Raw genomic sequence first — 19,820 nt, 5'->3', positions numbered from 1 at the left:
CTTCAGAAACTTTTCTGATTTTCAGTTGAAATAAGCAGCAATAACAAAGGCGTTTTCCCGTCATGCACTCAATATGAACTGAAAAACTATAAATTACTTAAGGATCTAAGTGCTTTAAGATTTAACTGCTTTTAGGATGTAAGTGATTTTCAGTAGTAAGTGCAGATGGTGCAATAATTGTGTATTGATTGTTATTAATGCAGTATGACTCACAGCAGTATTGTCAAAATGAGTGCCTGCTACTGGCAGGAGGAGATTATTGTGTCCTCATACCTAAATGTAATAATTGCTGTTTTAGAAACGTGGTTAATGTTGTCAAGGGGTCGCTTAGCTTTACGCTTTAGGCACAAAATGAGTTAGATGGATACGCTGTGGCTTAGCTGGTTAAAGCACCTGTCTTATGAACCAGTGGTTCTCAGATGGGGGTAGGCGTACCCCTGGGGGTACGTGAGATTTAAAAATATACATTTAAAAAGTAGCATCCATGCAAAAATCCTTTAAAAATAAATATTTTAGGAAAATCTAAGTATAAGTTCATAAAATTAATTTTATATTCAGTAGGCTATTCAGTTTAATGATCCTAAAAACCCAGAGTCTCTCCCATACCAGGATGGTTCGACCCAACCTGTCATATGCCACCTGGCATCACCTGTCAATCACATGAACACTCAAAGATGGAGTCGTGGTTAAAGCGTAGCAGTTATAGTTTTAAATGGTTATATGGTCACTGTTTTTACTAAATTAGTTTGAATCACTACATTTTAGTGATGACAACTATTTGCAATAAATGTATTCATGGATTATTAACATTTAAAATGTTTGAAATAGTTTTTTTTTTCAAATGTTTGAATTTTGTGTGTGTTTATCAGTTCCAAAGTTTAATAAATCAGACACTGATGGCACAGCGCTCTGTTTTTAAGTCTTTTTTTTTTCCAACTAAAAATTATTTGCTCTGGTTAGGGGGTACTTGGCTGAAAAAATATTTCATTGGGGGTACATCACTGAAAAAAGGTTGAGAACCACTGTTGTAAACGGTGCTTATGACTGCAGTCAACATCACTTGCACCTGCTAAAACAACCCATAATGACCCATATGAGGTTTTGGTTAAAACGACCCATATCGCAAATTGTGGAGAATTGTAAAAAATAATGCCTTGTGTTTAAAAAAAAAAAAGCTGCAGTTTCATTGAATTTAGGCTGCAAAACCACTGATCTAGGTTATGTCATGTAAATAAATGTATGTAAATGCTGGAAGTGAAGTAGTTACGAGGGAGACGTGACTACTGAAAGTGACATACCGTAGTTGCATAAAACAGTGAGGCACGGAAGTTCAGTGATGTTTAACCCATAAGAACCCAGTTATCTTTAAAGGAACATTATGCGGGATACACTAGACCAAGTGGACCACATAGAACACATTTATGATGTTTAAAAAAAAATAAAAAAAAAATACTACCCCTAAATGTCAAAGATCTGGGATGTGACATATACATTACATTGGGCATTTATGTAATTTATGTTTATGATATTTCTTATTTTTAAATGACTAAACTAGACACCTTTTCTGCTTACAGAAACACAAACTTGCCTTTTTCTTTGCATCTCCACAACATATATCAAAATTGTTACATTAATAGTGCTGTTAGACAACAAATTCCATTTCAGATTTGTTTTAAGTAACAATAATAAGTAATAAATCAATAATAAATAAGTATAAATAACACTGCCTCATTTGACGGCTTCTCAACAAGCTACTGTAGCTGTAAAACACTGAAAAACACACTTATGTACTTGAGAAAACATACATGAATATCACTAGTACATTAAAAATGTTTGTGACACCCGTGTCACCATGGGTTCTTATGCGTTAAGCCACATCGCTGGCTACTTTCCCCACTGGCTGGCTAATTCATGTCCAAGTGGGAAGCCCTGATGGTGTGTCACAAGATATTCGCTTGCACTTTGGTGTGCCTTGGGCACAAAAAGTTTTAAAACCACTGGTGTAGATGATCAGTAAAGAGCTGGGTCTTTAGTCTCTTGAATTTGAAGATTGAGAGGGACTCAGCAGAATGGATGGAGTTTGGAAGTTTGAAGACTTACGTTTTTTTTTTTTTTTGCAGAATAATAAGACAAAAAGATAAAGTAATAACAAAAGAAGGTGCAAGGTAGCAGCAAATAACAACATGCACACGCGCCTGTGTATGAGTGTGTATACAACTTAATGACCTGAGCAATCAGAGCAGCCACTAAACTGCTCTTGTATGTGTTAAGAGAGGAAAATTGGATGGAACTATTAAATTGATCATTCCAGAGTATTGTACCTCTGTATTTTAAAGAGAATTGACCAAGGGTAGTATGATGTGTCGGGTGTAATCTTGTCACTTGTCTAGTATTGTACTTATTTAATTGTGTATTGACATGGAAATATTTACTGAAAGCTTTAGGAATGGGATTTGGAATATACATATACTTAAAGATGAAAATGCATATTTGTTATATATTGATCTGAAAAATTGTCATTATCTTGAGTTTTTGGAAAAGGGGAGCAGAAGGATCTAGTCATTTTAAAAAATGTGGCAGTTCTAACAAATATTTTCTGAACTAGATAAATACTATGAAGGTTGGAGGCATATGTACTGGCCCAAACAATGTTGCTGATATAAGGTGTGGATAAATCAAGCCACATTATAAAGTAAGTAGACAGTTCTGATTAACCAGGTCACAAATTTTCCTGATGATACCAAGCGATCTGGTAACTTTACCACATACCAGGTTGATGCACTCTTTACAGCTTAATCTCTCATCAACCAGTATTCCTATTTTGGGGAAGTAACCTTGGAAATTTCTGTTCCATTGATTACAATTTTTGTTTAATCTTTGCAGTATTTCTTGTTTTTATGAGCAAATATAGTAAAATTACACTTTTTTATATTTAGAGATAATGTATTAGATTGAAACCATTTTGGAATTTGTTCAATGCCACGAAAATAAGAGAATTAAGATTTTTATTTGTTAAGATCACATTGGTATCATCAGTAAAAAGTATGGGAAGTAAGGTGGAAGATACATCAGGAAGGTCATTAATATATATGAGGAACAGCAAAAGTCCCAGAATAGAACCTTGAGGGACTCCACACATTATTTTAGTCCTACCTGATACTGAACTATTCGCAAATACATATTCTCTATCGTGTATATATAGCTGTACAACAATTTCAGTTTTTTGATTAAAATTTCATGATTGACTGTATCAAAGGCCTTGGACAACAAGTTGTAATAGGGCCATGTATGCTGAGTGTTTCTTTCTAAACCCATATTGGTGTTCATAGAGGATAATTTGTGCATAAATGTTCTAATATTTGCTTGTAGACCAGTTTCTTTAAAACCTTTGAAAAACACGGCAGAATTGATATCGGACAGTAGTTTGTGAAGCTACTAGGGTCCCCAGATTTAAATAATTTAGGGTTTAAGGGTAATAATTTTAGCGACTTTCGTACTTTTAGGAACAACTCCATTTTCCATAGACTTTCCATAGATTACAGTCATGGGGGAAAAAAATACCACCCTTGTTTTCTTCACTTTATTGTTCATATTAATACCTGGTACAACTAAAGGTACATTTGTTTGGGCAAATATAATGATAACAACAAAAATAGCTCATAAGAGTTTAATTTAACAGCTGATATCTAGCCATTTTCCATGGTTGATAATAACCAAAATCATTATCAAGAAAACAATGGAACCTCGCGGAGGTATTGCTCCAAAAAGAATCGCTAACACATCGCCTGTTCGCTCCATGGCTGCTGACAGTCCTGGGAGCTTGACGTACACAGCAGCAGTAACTAAGGGGGCGGAGCTTTTGCAAACTGTCAGTTGTGGGCATCATAAACTCATCCACATTGCTGGCATTTATTTTTTTTGGGTATTTCTTCACAGCAAGTGCTGGGTAAAATAATTTAAAGGGACTCTTCACTCTTAAAACAATCCTGTTTCCTCATATTTATGAGTTCATACTCATGTGACTCTTTAATATTTGTGTACTGTAGGTTAGACTTTGGTGATCACAGACTCCCCGAAACAGACTGATTTCTTGGGAGGTTGGAGCAACATATGAGGAATGTACTATAACTTTCTCCAAGAAAAACACACCAATAATCAGTGGATTAGCGTACGCCATTGTTCAGCTCCCAGGACTTCCTAAGAAAGCAATAGCTCAACTGCAACATGTACAAAAAGACTTGTGCCTGGAATGAAGTAGTGTGAAAGCACATTTTTCCCGGAGGATCCCTTTCATGACTGTTGTTGAAATCTTGGCTTCATTTCAAGGTTATAGATCCAGATTAGTTGCATAACTTCCTGCAAACTTTTAACCCATTGACTCCAAACTTCACGATGATCATATTTATAGTGATATGTTGCTAATACTGGTGCGGCTTTGGACCGAGGCCCTTAAAGAGTCTCCCCAAGTGTGGGGGGAAGGCAATCCATCTGTGGAAGATTTAAAGGAAAAGTTTAAAGCAGATGTTACCTGCTTCCCAAACATGTTTTTTTTTTTTTTGTTGGTGATGTAAGTGTTCATTGGACCGTTGAACTATTACACTGAATCTGAGTAAACACACAGCTGGGCCAGTGTGTGCCCCAAAGGAAAGAAAGTATTCAAAAACAATGGAAGTTGGTCTCCTCTATCCCAGATATACAACCCATGAAACTACTTAACAGTTTATCCTATTCATCTGTAGTTGTCTTGCAAAATGTTTTGGTCTGTAAAGGCTGTTTTATCCGAATTAGTTTTGAAAAGTGGCAAAACAACCACAGACAACAACATAACTACAAAGAGACATAAAAATAATAATCACGAGACATGAGGTGGTGACGTTTTATGCATGTCTGAGACCAAAGGCCCATTGTGTCATAATCTGCCCATGAGACTTCAGATAAAGTATCATTAGGTTCTCTCTGACCTTGTTATCAGGATGTCAACAGCCAGTCAGCATATCATGCCAAAGTAAATGCCAGATATTCCAGAAAGCCTGCGTGCATGTTGAAATCTGACAAGAAAATCAACAAAGCACAGCATACATGTTTATTCTTTCCCCTCAAAGGGCTCGTACTACGAAGATACTTTGACAGAGCCAGGGTTTCTTTGCATTGGCTCGAAAAATCCTGAAGCCCTGAACTTGTGCCCCGATGAGCCTTAACGTTAACGTTTGTGATACTGTGCATGGCTTCATTCAGTGGCTTTATTAAAGAACATTTTCAGCACGACATATCAGCATATATGACGTATTCCCCCAGATGAAAATCTACAGACCCTTTCGGCTTGCTGTTTCAAGCCACAATATTTAAGCCTCTGTGATGTTTCACCTTCAATCTGAACGTCCCATAGGTGTAAATGCTGCCAGGTCTGTACCGCCATTGGAGGTAGTAACAGTGGTGTATGTAAACCCCTCAGGTGCTCAACAATAAAACCCAGTATGTTGCTGTTAACCCTCTACCCCGGGGGTCCCCAAACTACGGCCTGCGGGCCACTTCCGGCCCGCCAAAGCAATTGGAGTGGCCCACTTAACTATGCCAAACAATCCCTCTAAACATGGCCTGTTTTTTTTAAATTGCATTTATTATATATTTATCTATAAAATATCCACATGTAATGATTAAGGTAGGCGTTCTTATTAAAATTGACCTTAGTTGTGAATTATTTACAGTAGTAGCTAATTTTCACCCCCTCACACAATGGTATATTCCGATCTACATGATGCCAAGCCGTAAGCGTCAAGTTTTCGCGGGCAAGGCAAGCTAACGGAAGAGAGTCGGTCAACAAAATGTGGAAACGGAAAATAGATTCTGAATGCAGAATCTATTTTCACCTGTACCTGTTACAAAATCACATCACCTCATTGTTAACTGGCATCAGCTTGTGTTTTTATTTTCTACAAAATAAAAGGAATATCTGTGGTGCTTCAAAAAAACATGAAGACTTTTTCTTACTTTTTTGCAAACCAACAGGTGGTGCCAAGGCCTACAAATGATCGTTATATTTACACAATAAAACTGGTGGTCACTTTGGCCCATATCATTTCCTGTTATAGACTGACCCCGGCCCCCCATCACAGAAAGAAAAGTTTGGGGACCCCTGCTCTACCCGCTTGGTGTGAGTCAATCACACCCTGTGTCATGGACAGTGAGCTCTTGTTCAGGGTTCGCACAAAACCTTTTGAGGTAATCGCCACAAATGTTAGTGTTCTTCAACGTAACCTGACACAGGTCAGGTTACAGCCAGGTCATCTTCAGATCACTGGTGAACCAACAGCAGAGGGTCACCGCCTGTCTCACCCGGAGCTGTAACCTTAGCTCCTCTCAGGCCTGCTGGGTTGATAAGACTGCAGTTTCTCCATCTCCCTAGAGACTCAGGGGCACAGGAGATGATATACAAACATCCACATGTGCAGACAAAGACACATAGACACACACAGAGAAGATAGTGTGCATGTAGAACGCACTCTGCCCCAGATGTTCACACATGGACTGACTGTTCGCACTTATAGATATTGTCATCTACAGCGTGATCCAGTTAGAAACAATAGCTCCCTCACAGGGTTAAAGAATGACCATATTTGGTAGCTTCTAATCATTGGCGGATTACAAGACGATGGGCAGAGACACGTGGATTTCATAGTTGCTTCACATTTTTCTATTGTGGTTTTGTGTCTATTTGCAGTCATTTTAAGCTCTTTGTGGTTGTTTTCCCACTTTTCATAGCGGTTGTGAGTCTCTTTGTGTGTCTCACAGCTGTTTTGCATCTCTTTGTAGTTGTTTTGGTTTCTTTGTAGTCTTTTTGTGTTTCTTTGTGGTAGTTTTGAGTCTCTTCCTCATGGATATGTGTGTCTTTTGAGTGACATTTCGTCAGGGGAGCCCCTCACACTTTGGCCCCGGGGCCTGATCCCAATAGGCCTGTTCAGTATCCCATCCATGCTTCAAATCTTGCACATCCCCCTCTGGTTAAATACTTCTTTAAAAAGCAGAACCCTAATATATGGGGTTGTCTTCCACAGTGATTACATCTTGCTCTTCACTTGTATTGTTTCATTTGAGCTTCATTAAAAGCTTCAGTTTTGTCTCCTGAAATGTCTCATGTTTGGACTCAACCAGCTCTCTAGATTTTTCTTTGCAAAGAGCTGGAAAATAAATGTGAAAATGCCACACAAGAACAAAGCACAGTTTTAAGCAGTCAGCTGTTCATGCAGTCAGGCCCATGACTTTTCCTCTCATCACTGTTCACATTTATAATGATTTGATGGCAAGAGACATTGTCGTCAGTGTGCCAGGAAACAGTGTTGAACATTAAACAATCGCAGATCATTGTCAAATTTCAAGAGAGGATGAAAAGAAATAGATTATGGATCATCTGCAGTTTTCTCATAATAGCCAACAGCCTTTTCTCATTCTTCACTGTCACATTCTCCTTAGTTTTCCCACATATTCTCAAAATATTGCTCTTTGCAACATTATCTCTGGAGAACAGAGCTGGTCCAAGCATCTCCAGTGAAATTAAGGCTCTTTGGCCCTCTGCGTCCTTCCACCCACCAACATCCTCTGCACAGCAGAATGTCTCAGTGCATTCATGTCCTACAGATGTGTGAGTGTGTGCCAACGTACACATGTGTTTGTGCCAGTGATTTTATGAATGTGTGTGAGTGAAGTTGACTGAGGCACCACGAAAGCTTTACATATGTGTGGACAAAGATTCGTGCAATACTGTGTGTGTTCACTATGCTCTCCAGATGTTTCTGAGCCCCATCAGGAAATGCTCCAGTCTGGATCTGCTTTAACAATTGACATTTTTCTGGAGGAACTCCAGGGACCAATAATATTGCAGCAGTGTGTATCTGGGTCTGTACGTGGGTGAGTGACTTGCAGATAGATGGATGAATGGGCAAATAGATGGATAGATAGATGGTGTGAGGGTGTGTTCAGATGTGTGTGTGGGTCTCTGAAGGGAAGTCATGTGATGCAGCCTCTCACTAGTTCCTTTGTTCGTGCAAGACAACAGCAGACAAAAAGTGCTTTATGAGGGACTGAGCTGAGAAAAAGTTTGACTTTCTCTCAGCTGCATTTGAGAGCTTTGTTTTCGAGTCAGTCTCAGGTCTTCCACTGTTTTACTTGCTAAATGTGACGTGAATACTGTACCTGCAGGTACATCGCCAATCTTTCTCTGTCTGCCCACCTCCATGCACACAGTGCACTCAGCATGATAAACTGAGAGTGCAAATGGATCTTTCACAATTTATTCAGGGAAACAAACACTTTTGTGTCTAAGGGAAATGGCCCGAGAAGCTGTTTACAACATCGATGATTGATTTTTACGATTGTGTTTCACTCCCTACTCAAGCTGATAATGAGTTGGATAGTTGTCAAACCCAGAGTGACGTGGTCATTGCTGACAATCTAGACCAAGATTAAAAATGTAATATTCCATCGTAAAATAGTTGAAGCCTTAAACTTACCCCTAGAATACCACTCCAGAGGACAGACTTTGCTTGTTGTGTCATTGAAACTGACATTGAGGTTAATTTTGAGTAAATAAGGCATGTTTTTTGAAAACAAATGACCATTTATGTTGATTTTGTTTTTGGCTATATGGCCATAAAAAACTTGAGTTATGCCTCAGAAAGGGAACCTTTTTAGATTGTTTTTGCCAAGCTTGGTAGAGAAAGCAAAACATTTTGTTCAAGACCTACCTGTAATGACATTTTTTACCCCAGCAGCTGTATTTTTATGTTGGAACTTTTGTGTTTAGATACGCACTGTAAAACTTAGTGTAAGTGTACAGTTACAATTAACTGGCAGCAGCTTGACCTGCAAAGTACAGTATTTGTTTTTCTTTTACAGTTCCTGACTGTATTTTAGAAATACAGTGTATTACTAGAAATACATTTTCAGTATATTGCTGTATTCTTATATATTTACAACACAATTTACAACACTATACTGATTTGTCACTAAGTTACTGAATATTTACAGTACACTGTAAAACTTCAGTGTAAATGTCCAGTAAATTCCCAAAAATAATGACAAACTTTTAAAATGCTGGACCATTTTTTGTCATTTTCACTATACCGCCCACAAATGGCGAGTTTTCGATTTTTTAACATACTAAATTGCTTTTTTGTTCTTTAACTAAATATATATCATCAGATTATCAATGGACTATGCTGTGGCACAATGACATTTTTTTACATTTTCGCTATATGGCAAGTTTTAAAATTTTTTAACATACACAATTTTTTTAACACTAAAATATCAAGTTTATTTTTAATAGACATACTATATTATCAGATTTGTCAATGGACTATTCTATGGCATTTTTTGGCATTTTTAGAGGACATGCATGATCACATTTTTCACCATAATCACATTTTATCTACCAGATTGCGTTGTAATATACAGTATATAGATACTGAATGACATCACTACAGTCGGATATTGTTCAGATTTCACTGTAATTGTACATCTAAGGTTTACACTGTAAATAAAGAAAAAACAACCAACCAATCATAATTTGACCAAAATGGTGGCTTTTCTGCACAGCTGCCTTATTATTTCACAACACAAGTTGCATTTATTTTTGTCCATGTCTCAGCATTTCACATTATGTAAAAAAAAACATTTTTTGGAGGGTCCTAATTTAGGATTCTCAACTAAGTTCTAAGCCTTGGCATTTAACCATTTAACTACGTTAAAATGGTGACATAACAGATAAATTCCTCATCTAAAATGAGATGTAATTAGGAAACATGTTTGTACCAAAAATCCTAAAACTGAAGCCCCTGAGATATGAACACACAGAGCAGCTGATTGTGTTCCACAGAAAGGAGACACAAATAAGAATGGAAAAACGTATTCAATCATTTCTAAGGAAATGGGTGAACAGTCTGTAATTTCCCAAATATGATTATTCTCCCAACCTCTGCAACTCCGCCCACACACACACACACACACACACACACACACACACACAGCCAGTCCCTGCAGATGGGGAGGGCCTCCCATTAGCACAACGTGGGGGCTCCCTCCCCCTCTCCGCCCATGCTCTAATACTCATGCACAACAAGTGAACTTTATCTTTATTAAAATCTGGCTCTGCTCTCTTTGTAGCATGTGGATTTGTGCTACGGTAAAACTATAAACCGAATTTCTTACATTAACCGCAAGTTCAAGCTGCAACAAAGATGGGGAAAGTGAACGTCTGTTTGAGACGGAGTTACATTTTCGTGACAAGTTTAATGGCGGTAAGTGTTTTTCCTTTGCCTTGAAATGACACACAAAGCAGCTGTTTTTATCACGTGCTTAAATCCGCTAGTCCATTATTTCAATTCAGTTGTTTGCAGTGGAAGTTTTGAAAAAAACGTGATGTCTCATTTAGCGCTGCAGCTTCATTTCTAACGAGACAGTTGTAATTTTTTTGAATGCAACCGTTTAATGAGGAAAATCAGAATTTTCTGGAATAAACAATTAAGGGAGAAATTATCTCCCAGTGGGTGAAAGGAAAATAGACATGGTGAAACAGGCCATGATAAATAAAAGTCACTTTTTTACTTTTTTTTTTTTTTTTTTTTACTAAAACAAAACAAAAAAAAAGAAACTAAGGCTGGAATATTTATTATATATCTTTTCTTACTCCAGAATTACTTAAAATACTAAGAGAGCTACAAAATAGTTGCTGATTGAGTAAATCATTTCGTGAAAAGGATTTTATTACCACTTATTTTGTAGCACTAATCTTAAAGGGTTTTCTTGGATTACATAATAAAAGTAAAAAGGGCACAAAACATGTCCTCTGACTGCGTAGAACTGCTGTCTGCAACATGTGGTTTTCCTTGTATTTGTGTCCTCAAGGTATTTTTTTTTTCTTTTTTATATATAACTGCCACACTGTTGTTCTGAGAGGCTATTGGTGCCTTCCTGCTGTTTAGTATTTATAGATTCACTACACATAATAAATGTGTTACATGGTCATCATGTACAGTACTATGATTTTATGCATTCCAACCTCTTAATCTGACTTTAAGTGATACATTTTCTTCTAACTTTGAGCCTATTTCTGTCCTTTGAATTAATAAATCATGACATGTGTTGGTGCTGTTGCAGATCGGCAGTGCCCTGCTGTTGGCAGGCACTCTGTTTAGCCATGGACACTTCCACGGTGATGAAGAGGTAACAGGCATTTTGTGGTTGTTACAGTGGATTGAATGTTTTAGCCTGCTTTATTGAGTTCTCCAGTAGGGCTGGGCAATTATTTGACAAGATAAGAAGAAGATAAGACTTCATTTATCCCGCAGTGGGGAAATTTAGTCTTCACAGCAGCTCAAGGAACAGACAGGGGAGTTTACAAGATATAAAAACAGACATATGCATACATAATATACATACATTATGAACATCTTATATACATAAAATACTGACATGGCTGCTATAAAGCATTTATTATCAATATTGCACATAGGTTTTTTATTTCCCTGAGAGTATTTTGTATTTCATAGATATTGCACGTTAGAGAAAACTAGATTGTAGCTTGTTAATTAGCTTGTAATACGAGCAATACATAAAAAAAAAAAAAAAAAATATATATATATATATATATATATATATATGTATATTTAAATACATGCAGAGGATATACAGAGTATAGTATAATATTATAGTATATATAAAATATAGAAAAATGTACAGAAGATGTTTATATATAAGGTATGATGTACAGCAAATATGTAAAAGTATAAAGGGCTATTTAGTATGATGATAAGTAAGTAGTAAGTAAGTATAATAATAGAAATATGATAATATTACAGTATAAGTATAATATAAAATTTATTTGGATGTAAACAGCCATTTATTGTGGCCTATGACAGTATCTAACAGTATCTGTGTTTATGCTTTCCAATATGCGCCAATATCAAATATTTTTTTTAAAACATAAAATGCAGAAAATGGTGTTTGGGCTGATTTAGAAATGCTGCAATTGATTTATACTCATCATACAATACTGATGTTCATTAAGCTATTCATTTTATATTTATTTATTCTTGATCTCTTCAGTTTTCACTTCTAGAAGAAATTGACAGTGTAATACATTATACATTTATAAAGCCTTCTGAGTGCCTTTTCATAGTCATATCAGTGCAAAATTGGTACACAATCCACATAGAAAATGTCTATTTTCATTCCCGCTCTCAAATGTATTGGCCATCATATCAGTCATCTGTGAATTTGTCTGCTATTTGTGCTCAGTTCCTACTGGCTTCATGTAAATACTGACCTGAGTACAGTAACAGTGCTGGAATAATACTGCTCTGTGTAGAGAGGCCTGACATTTATAACCTTTTACAAAGTTTCAATCTGTGCACAAACTGCCTGACTTCAGGAACTAAAGGCAACAATTTGCACACTTCAGCTGTGTGCATGTATTTTTGCCACAGGGCATTAAACCCAGGTTTTTTCCCCTTTCACCGAGCATGCTGACCTGGTTCTCTGTTTGTTTTATTCTCCACAGATAGAGTCGATGCTTGCAGGGATTCATATGCTGTATATTATTTCCATCATAACTCTACTCTTGGCCATCACTGGTGTGTATGGTGCCTGCAAAGAGAAAAAGTGGGCACTTATACTGGTGAGTGGTTGAAAGGAAGTACTACCAAATCATTTCAATCTTTTTCCCAGAATCTGATTGCTCATGCTTGTTAATGGATCTGTGTCTCAGTTTGCAGTTGGAACAATCCTGAGCAGTCTTGTTATGATTGCTGGTGAAATTAAAGGACTGGTTATGCGACCAAAGGTATTATAAAGTTGACTTATGATGTGATTTATTCTTGACAGATAAAGTGTATATCGTTATTAATCAATCTCTTCCAAACATATCACAATGGAAATTAAACCACAATGAACAAAGGATTGTGTCTGAAAAAAAAAATATTCAAACTTTTTGGGCAACCTAAATATTGAAACAGTTAAACAGCTCCAGGCAGATAATGACAAGTAGCCAAGAGGAAAATAATGAGAATATTGAGTGTATCTCTTAAAAGGATATATTGTTTTTTATTTGAATTAATGGAAAAAGCTCAGTAATAAAATTGTCAAATCAATCAAAGTTGGTAGGCCTACAAATGAATGTAACTCATTGTGCTAAATGGGCATATGATGTCATATTGATCACAGGCCCCTGAAATAAATCAAATCATGTGGTAGCAGACAAATATTGTAATATTGTCCAAAGAATCCATATAGTATTACATTGTTATGAGACTTGTGATTTACACACCTATAAGATAGCAAGCTGCATCAAAACTGCATACCAGGCACAAATAAATCATACAGAAACAGGAAAAGGCATAATTATTGCATTCATATTAAGTCTCTTAAAGTAATTTTGGGTGCTTCCAGACAGCAGCAAAAATCAGATGACAGTCACAATGCCACCTCACATAGCCAGCTTTCTATTCCCACATGGCACATATGTGGTTTACAAAAATAACGGGGAAAGATTGAACCCCTTAAAATGAATAATAAACAAAAGCAGGCCACTTGTTTCTAACTGACAGCGTGGATGTTGTCAGGACAGCTGCTGCAATCTGATTTGATCAGCTGTAGCTAGCTAGCATTAGCCAATGCTAACGCATCCAAACACGACTGGTACGACACATTTTTAGTTAGCCTGTGTTAAAGCTAACACTAGCCCGCTAATGCTAGCCCATTTTGATCACATTGCAGTTAAACAAATCAAATAAAATGAATGATACACAGTTTAGTTGGTCTTTTTCGTCACAATAATCCAACGTTTAGCTTCCAAACAGTTCGAGCTGCTCTGAAACTTTTCCTGGCCGAGAGCCAGTTCTTTGGCTGTAAAAACGTGAAGAACTGGTCCCAGATTAGAAAAGGGGGTAAATGTGACCTTTTAGAGGGTGTCATGTAGTTCTGTGCACTCAGATAAACCAACTTGAAGGTGAAAAAGGTGGATATGATTTACCAATCTATTATATAGGATATGGTTTTAGAAATCTAGAACTCAAAAAACCTGCCCTGCCTAGGTACGAATGCTAAGCTATGGACTATCACTGTTTAGGGGCAGTGATTAGCGAACACTGACAAAAGAAGCAGGATGAGGGTTTGCAAACTCAAAAATATAAAGTGTAGTACTTCTCAGACATAAACACACTGGTGCTTTTGTGAATCACAAGTTCCTTTAAAAGAAATTCTGTAACATTTTTTAAATTACAAGTTGTCTAACTTTTATATTGCTTTATTTTGTTGTGCAGCACGCTGAAGAATTCAACAGGCAATATCTAAGTATGTTGCAAATGCATAGAAATGGAACTGAGAGTATTTCAGACCACTTCGAGGAAATGCAGTTTCATGTAGGTCACCTTGTGTGAGATTGTGCATGCGTTCAAGTTCAAGCATGTTTTTGTCTCATCAAAAAAACAGTGAAGCCAGAGAAGTATTATAATTGTCTTTCCTTTCTTTCCTCTTTGTTCTCAGCTGCAGTGTTGTGGACTAGATCAGGGTTATATGGATTGGGGCTACAACATCCCTGAATCCTGCCTGTGTGCTGAGGATTCAACTCATCCATGCGTTAGTGTGAAAACTACTTTGCTGCACCAAATTTCAGCATCAAAACTAATTTAATATGTAGTATTTATTAGTTGAACTCAAACTCAAATGATTCTGTATGTCATTGTGGACCAATTAAAGTTTAACATAGCAAGAAAGTAATTAAGTAATCTAGGGTGACTATGATCTTTTATTCCTGACTGTGTATTCTAGGTGGAAGCTCCTAAAAACAGCAGTCTGTTTACGCACACGACAGATGGCCACCCCATCATGATTTATAAAGAGGTAATATAAACATTATCATTAAAATGCTAATTTCTACGTTTACAGGTTGACTGTAAACTGGAACTAAGTCATTAATACTTAATGAACTATACGGTATGTGTGAATTATATACAGCATATAGAAAATAAACAACAGGACAATTGTTGAATTTCAGTTATATAAAAAAACCTTGACTCATCATAAAAACTTGGAATTTTTAGCAACAACAAGAACTGAAAGTATAGAATTATTTTCCCTAGAATTTCTCCATGTACTTGTGGTTTTCCTTGTGACACCGACCCAAAAACCAATGTGGAACTGAAAGATAGTTTCACAGATTGCAACACTGGTTTCTCTGTGTAATTCACATTAGAAAGTGTGCTTTCAGGTCCTGTTCTGTTTTGCTGTGTGGAGCTGTATTTACAGCACAAATCTTCTTAATTTAAGGGGAGGGTAATACTTATAGGACCCTAACAAATTCTAAGAATTGTAACGTTTCCACAAAATATTCTTTCAGTGGTTTCCAGCATTGATTGATCTGCTTTCCTGTTTCAGCCATGTTTACCATACTTGATCGCATATGAGATGGAAGTAGTGGATACTGCATTGGGCATAATGCTGGGAATCACATTATTCTGGGTATGTACTGCCAGTCTATATGTGTCTATTATGATTCCACACACCGACCTACCTCCATATTTGTCAACTCTAACTTATTATATTACTTTGTCTTTAATGCCTTGACTTTAATGCCCTTATCAGCCATAATTCACAGATAACAACATCTCATCTGAAGTTGGTCTTCTGGACGTTTTGATTATATTGATTATATTGTTTGCTTTCACAGTTCTTATGACACTGTTGATGCTCAAAACTTTGATTAGGTTTCAAAAATGCATTTAAAATTTACTGACAAAACCATTTGGAAGCAGTTCCTGGAGTTCTGGAATATGTTATTGTAAAATTAATACCTGGTATTTCTGTTTCCTTTAAGGCAGTAGTTCTCAACCTTTTTGAGTCGCGACCCCCAATTTAACATGCATGTTGTCCGCGACCCCCGCTCACACGCACAGTTCAGATCACCCAAAAAGGAAAAAAGACCTATAAAAGGAAAGAAAATGACCAAAAAATGACACAAATTGACCACAAAATGACCAAAAAAGACACAAAATGACTAAAAAAAGACACAACATTACCAAAAAAGACACAAAATGACTAAAAAAGGAAACAAAATGACCAAAAAAGTCACAAATTGACCACAAAATGATAAAAAAAAAGACACAAAATGACCAAAAAACACACAAAATAACCCAAAAAAAGACATTAAGTGACCAAAAAGACTAAAACACATTAACACATGAACACTTTAACACAGTGGAGACAGAGCTGACTTCCAAAATGATTTGGCGACCCCCAGAAACCATCTCGCGACCCCAATTGGGGTCCCAACCCCAATGTTGAGAATAGCTGCTTTAAGGGACTGTGCACAAATTATTTGTTTGGGTAGTGCAATCTATATCCACATCTACACTAACAATGATAGCAACAAGGGCATAATTTTCCCTGGGGATGGGAAGGAAATGTCCCCCTCAATTTTTAATCCAACTTTAGTACCCCAAACTTTTATAGATTCAGGTTGACTTTGAAGAAACAAAACAATCTCTGAACATTTCTTACTCTCTTACTGTCAGCTCCCAAATCCAGATATGTGTACAGTAGAAATGTTGATACACTCATCTGAGTCAGAGCAATAAGCATAACAATGCAGCAGCAAGTACTAAAATATAAATCTGGGGGGAATCTGTTTATTTCAGCAAATAGATTGAACACACATCTATCTCCCCTCCAAATAATTTTCGTACAAATGAATCATCAAAAGGCCTTTTCACAGCAGTAAATTTTTGTTTGTAATAATAATTATAGCACAGATGTTTCCAATAACATTTATGACTCCTTTTGAAGCTTTTATTATTTCCACCTGTGAAACATCAACATGTCTTTGTCTCTTCTGCCCCCTTCAGTCTCTTTCTAAAATTGCAGCTCCATTCAAAAACTAAAAAAGATGAATAGCAAATCAAGAACTGACTCTGTTTCTCTGTCTTTAGATATTGTCAGTGGTGCTGTGTATTCTCATCTTGCGTCAGCTGAGTAAAAAGAAGGAAGACACGCCCATCGTGGTTTACAGTCCAGAGGCAAAAGCAGGCAACTACACTGTCCTCGCAGATGCTGCAGACTACTCCTGATTGGGATCCTACAAGGATACATAGTGTTTTTATGTTGTCTGAATGTGTCGAAAGTTGGCTTCAGTAAGTGAAGTTACATAAAAACTTGTACATTGTATTTGTTTGTTGTGCAACCTCTATGCATATCCCATATTTTCACAATGGGAAAAGTGTAGCAGCACATACTGTGAAGTCGTATTTTCTTTGTGATAGAAACTAAGACATAAACTGCATGTTAATTTGTGACCTACACCACTAAATAACATAGGTGGGATATACAGTAATTCTGCAGTGAGTGCTTTGAAAATTCTGAGTGGTATTTTCATCCACTTGAATTATTTGAATGGTAATTTAACACATTTGATCCAAGATGGAAGCACTTGCAAGCAGTAAATTTGAGCTACATTGTAAGATATGGAAATAGAGGAAATGTGCTTTAAATAACAGCACTGTTCATGATACATGCAGAAACATTTAGATTGTAGATTGGGGCTTTTGTAAGAATGTGTGTATTTTGTGGTTTTGTAGCTTCTATAAGCAGTATCCGTATCCTGCAAAACTTTACATAAACCTTTTTATGTTTTTTAAAGATTTAAATTCGCATTTTACTGGAGAATTGTTTTTTTCTAGAACAGTTTTACATAAAGGATGTTGTGGTACATATTGGGGAGGATGCAGGATGGAAAGATTTTTTTCAGCAGGTATCAATAACCAATGATAATTGGCATGTTGGCATGTCCAATACCTTAAAAATTAGTCCATAACCCATAATATTTACGTTTTAGACAATATCCCAACTTTTTTTGTATAGGTTTTGTATTGTGAATAGCTACGTATGATACTGCATAACCATATTCTGGGATAGATGCTTCAGTTCATTGCAGGAGGAGGCAGGAACGCAGATAACAGCGAAGATCCATCTAACAAACTGTAGTTTACTTGTTGTTTTGGCTGCCAAAGAAGCAAATCCTAAGTCCCATAAAACCAAAGCAAGTGTTTCAGGCTCCTGTCACTGCTTCATCCCCTGATTAAAAAAGGAGAATAAACAGAAAGTTCAAGCACTTATCCTCGTCCCTCCGTCTCCCAAAGTGACGTCAACTGTTCAGCCTTTCTGCTATCATGACAAGAAATGTAACAGCTGCAATACTTGTAATAGATAGGCCTACTTGTCTGTTTTCTGATAATGTATGTAATATTTGACGCACAAAAGTAAGCGTAATTTTTTAAGCATAATTGTGGCTAAATAAAAAGACATGTTGAGTGATACAGTGTCTTTGTTTTAAGAGTAAAGGATGTGATAAAAACATGTAATGCTAAAATCAGGTTGGTAGACAATTATGTACTGGCTAGTGAGCTACTTCTTTTATCAATTTCAGATCAAATTAAATCATACTCTATTGTTAGGGAAACCAACCCGCCACCTTTAGGTGACAATTTGTCATCCTTCTGTAGAGAGCCTTCACAGAACATAATTGTGGATGTTTTTAGCACAATAGCATAAAATTTGATGCGATCGAAGAAAAAACATTTTCACTGGTTACACGTTATTCAGCACAGGTGCAAAGTGCTGGAAAAGCTTGAAAATGCACCTTAAGAATGGTTGAAAAGTGCTTGAATTAGGTTTTTGGAAAAAGTTGTGGGAACCCTGAACACAGCATGAAATGAAAATACTCAAGTAGGCTACAAGCATAGACATATATACGTAGACTCCGCATTGAGTGCTGAAGCGTACGTCGACGTCGCCGCCATCTTGGATGTGGCAAAGATAAGATAAGTGTTAAAATAATTGATTATTTTCTATATTGGTAAATGGTTTTATGCTTTATTTATGCTTCTCTGTGGTCTGTCTCTGTTCTCTGTGAGTGACGCAGGTCACTATCAAAGGTCAAACCTTGACTGTAATAAATATCTCTATGCATTTATATTGAGTCAGACAATATGATTTGATACATTGATTGTGTTTGTGTGTTAATATTGATGTAGAAAACTATGATTACTTTAATTACATATATTCCATTTGCTTAAACTGATTAAGATTCTATAAATCACAAAGAATGACATCCAGATATATTAGTGCACAGTTTTTGCTGTGTGTGTATGTGCATTTGTGAGTGTGTGTGTGTGTATGTGTGTCTGGAGAGGGGAGACCACAGAAGGCCGAATGAAAATCCCGTGTGAGAATCTCTGTAAGTCATAACAAGGAAAAATGTTTGTGCTAACAAGTTTGTTAGCAGGCCACAAGGCTTTGTTATGGGAAGCAGTGATTGTATTGCCCAGGTGGCCTGATGTGTGACGGTATGAAAGAAGACTGGCGAATGAGCGGATCAAGAAGGCGGGACTTCCTGGAAGAAATCGACCAGCATGTTTTGTAAACAAATGTTAGTATTTTAATGGGTTCCAGGGAGGGAGTCGTGGTTCAGACTTCACGAACTGAAACACGTCTGTTTGTATTCAGGGACATGAGTTAATTTTGAACCCGGAGATCTCTGTAAAGTGCACATTTTTTGACGTATTGTAATAAAACTTTTGTTAAACTGAGAAACTTGGACGTCTCCAGCTCTTCATTTCCCCATCAAAGAATGCGCAGAAAAATGGTGAGGTTTTTTCTGTTGGTGACAGATTTTTTCTGTCGGTGACAGATTATCAATTTTCAAGGTTTCCTCATGCAATTTTTCTAACATAAGGTAAGATAAGGTCCATGGTTAACACAACCTGAAGAAATGTTTTGTT

At 36.7% G+C, this 19,820-nt stretch overlaps 1 protein-coding gene across 1 annotated transcript; it reads left to right on the top strand.

The window, feature by feature from the left end:
• The first annotated feature begins 10,074 nt into the window (after nucleotides 1–10,074).
• Nucleotides 10,075–19,005, top strand: LOC131960832 (tetraspanin-8-like). Its single transcript, XM_059326099.1, has 9 exons — nucleotides 10,075–10,289; nucleotides 11,149–11,214; nucleotides 12,551–12,667; nucleotides 12,758–12,832; nucleotides 14,310–14,408; nucleotides 14,533–14,625; nucleotides 14,818–14,889; nucleotides 15,424–15,507; nucleotides 16,974–19,005. The coding sequence occupies exons 1-9, from the start codon at nucleotides 10,230–10,232 to the stop codon at nucleotides 17,109–17,111; spliced, it is 804 nt and encodes a 267-aa protein (XP_059182082.1). The 5' UTR covers nucleotides 10,075–10,229; the 3' UTR covers nucleotides 17,112–19,005.
• The last annotated feature ends 815 nt before the right edge of the window (nucleotides 19,006–19,820 follow it).

Source organism: Centropristis striata, chromosome 22 (genome assembly GCF_030273125.1).
Source record: "Centropristis striata isolate RG_2023a ecotype Rhode Island chromosome 22, C.striata_1.0, whole genome shotgun sequence".
Lineage (NCBI taxonomy): Eukaryota > Metazoa > Chordata > Actinopteri > Perciformes > Serranidae > Centropristis > Centropristis striata.
Note: the sequence above shows the minus strand (reverse complement) of the source record. Positions and strands in the feature narration are given on the sequence as shown.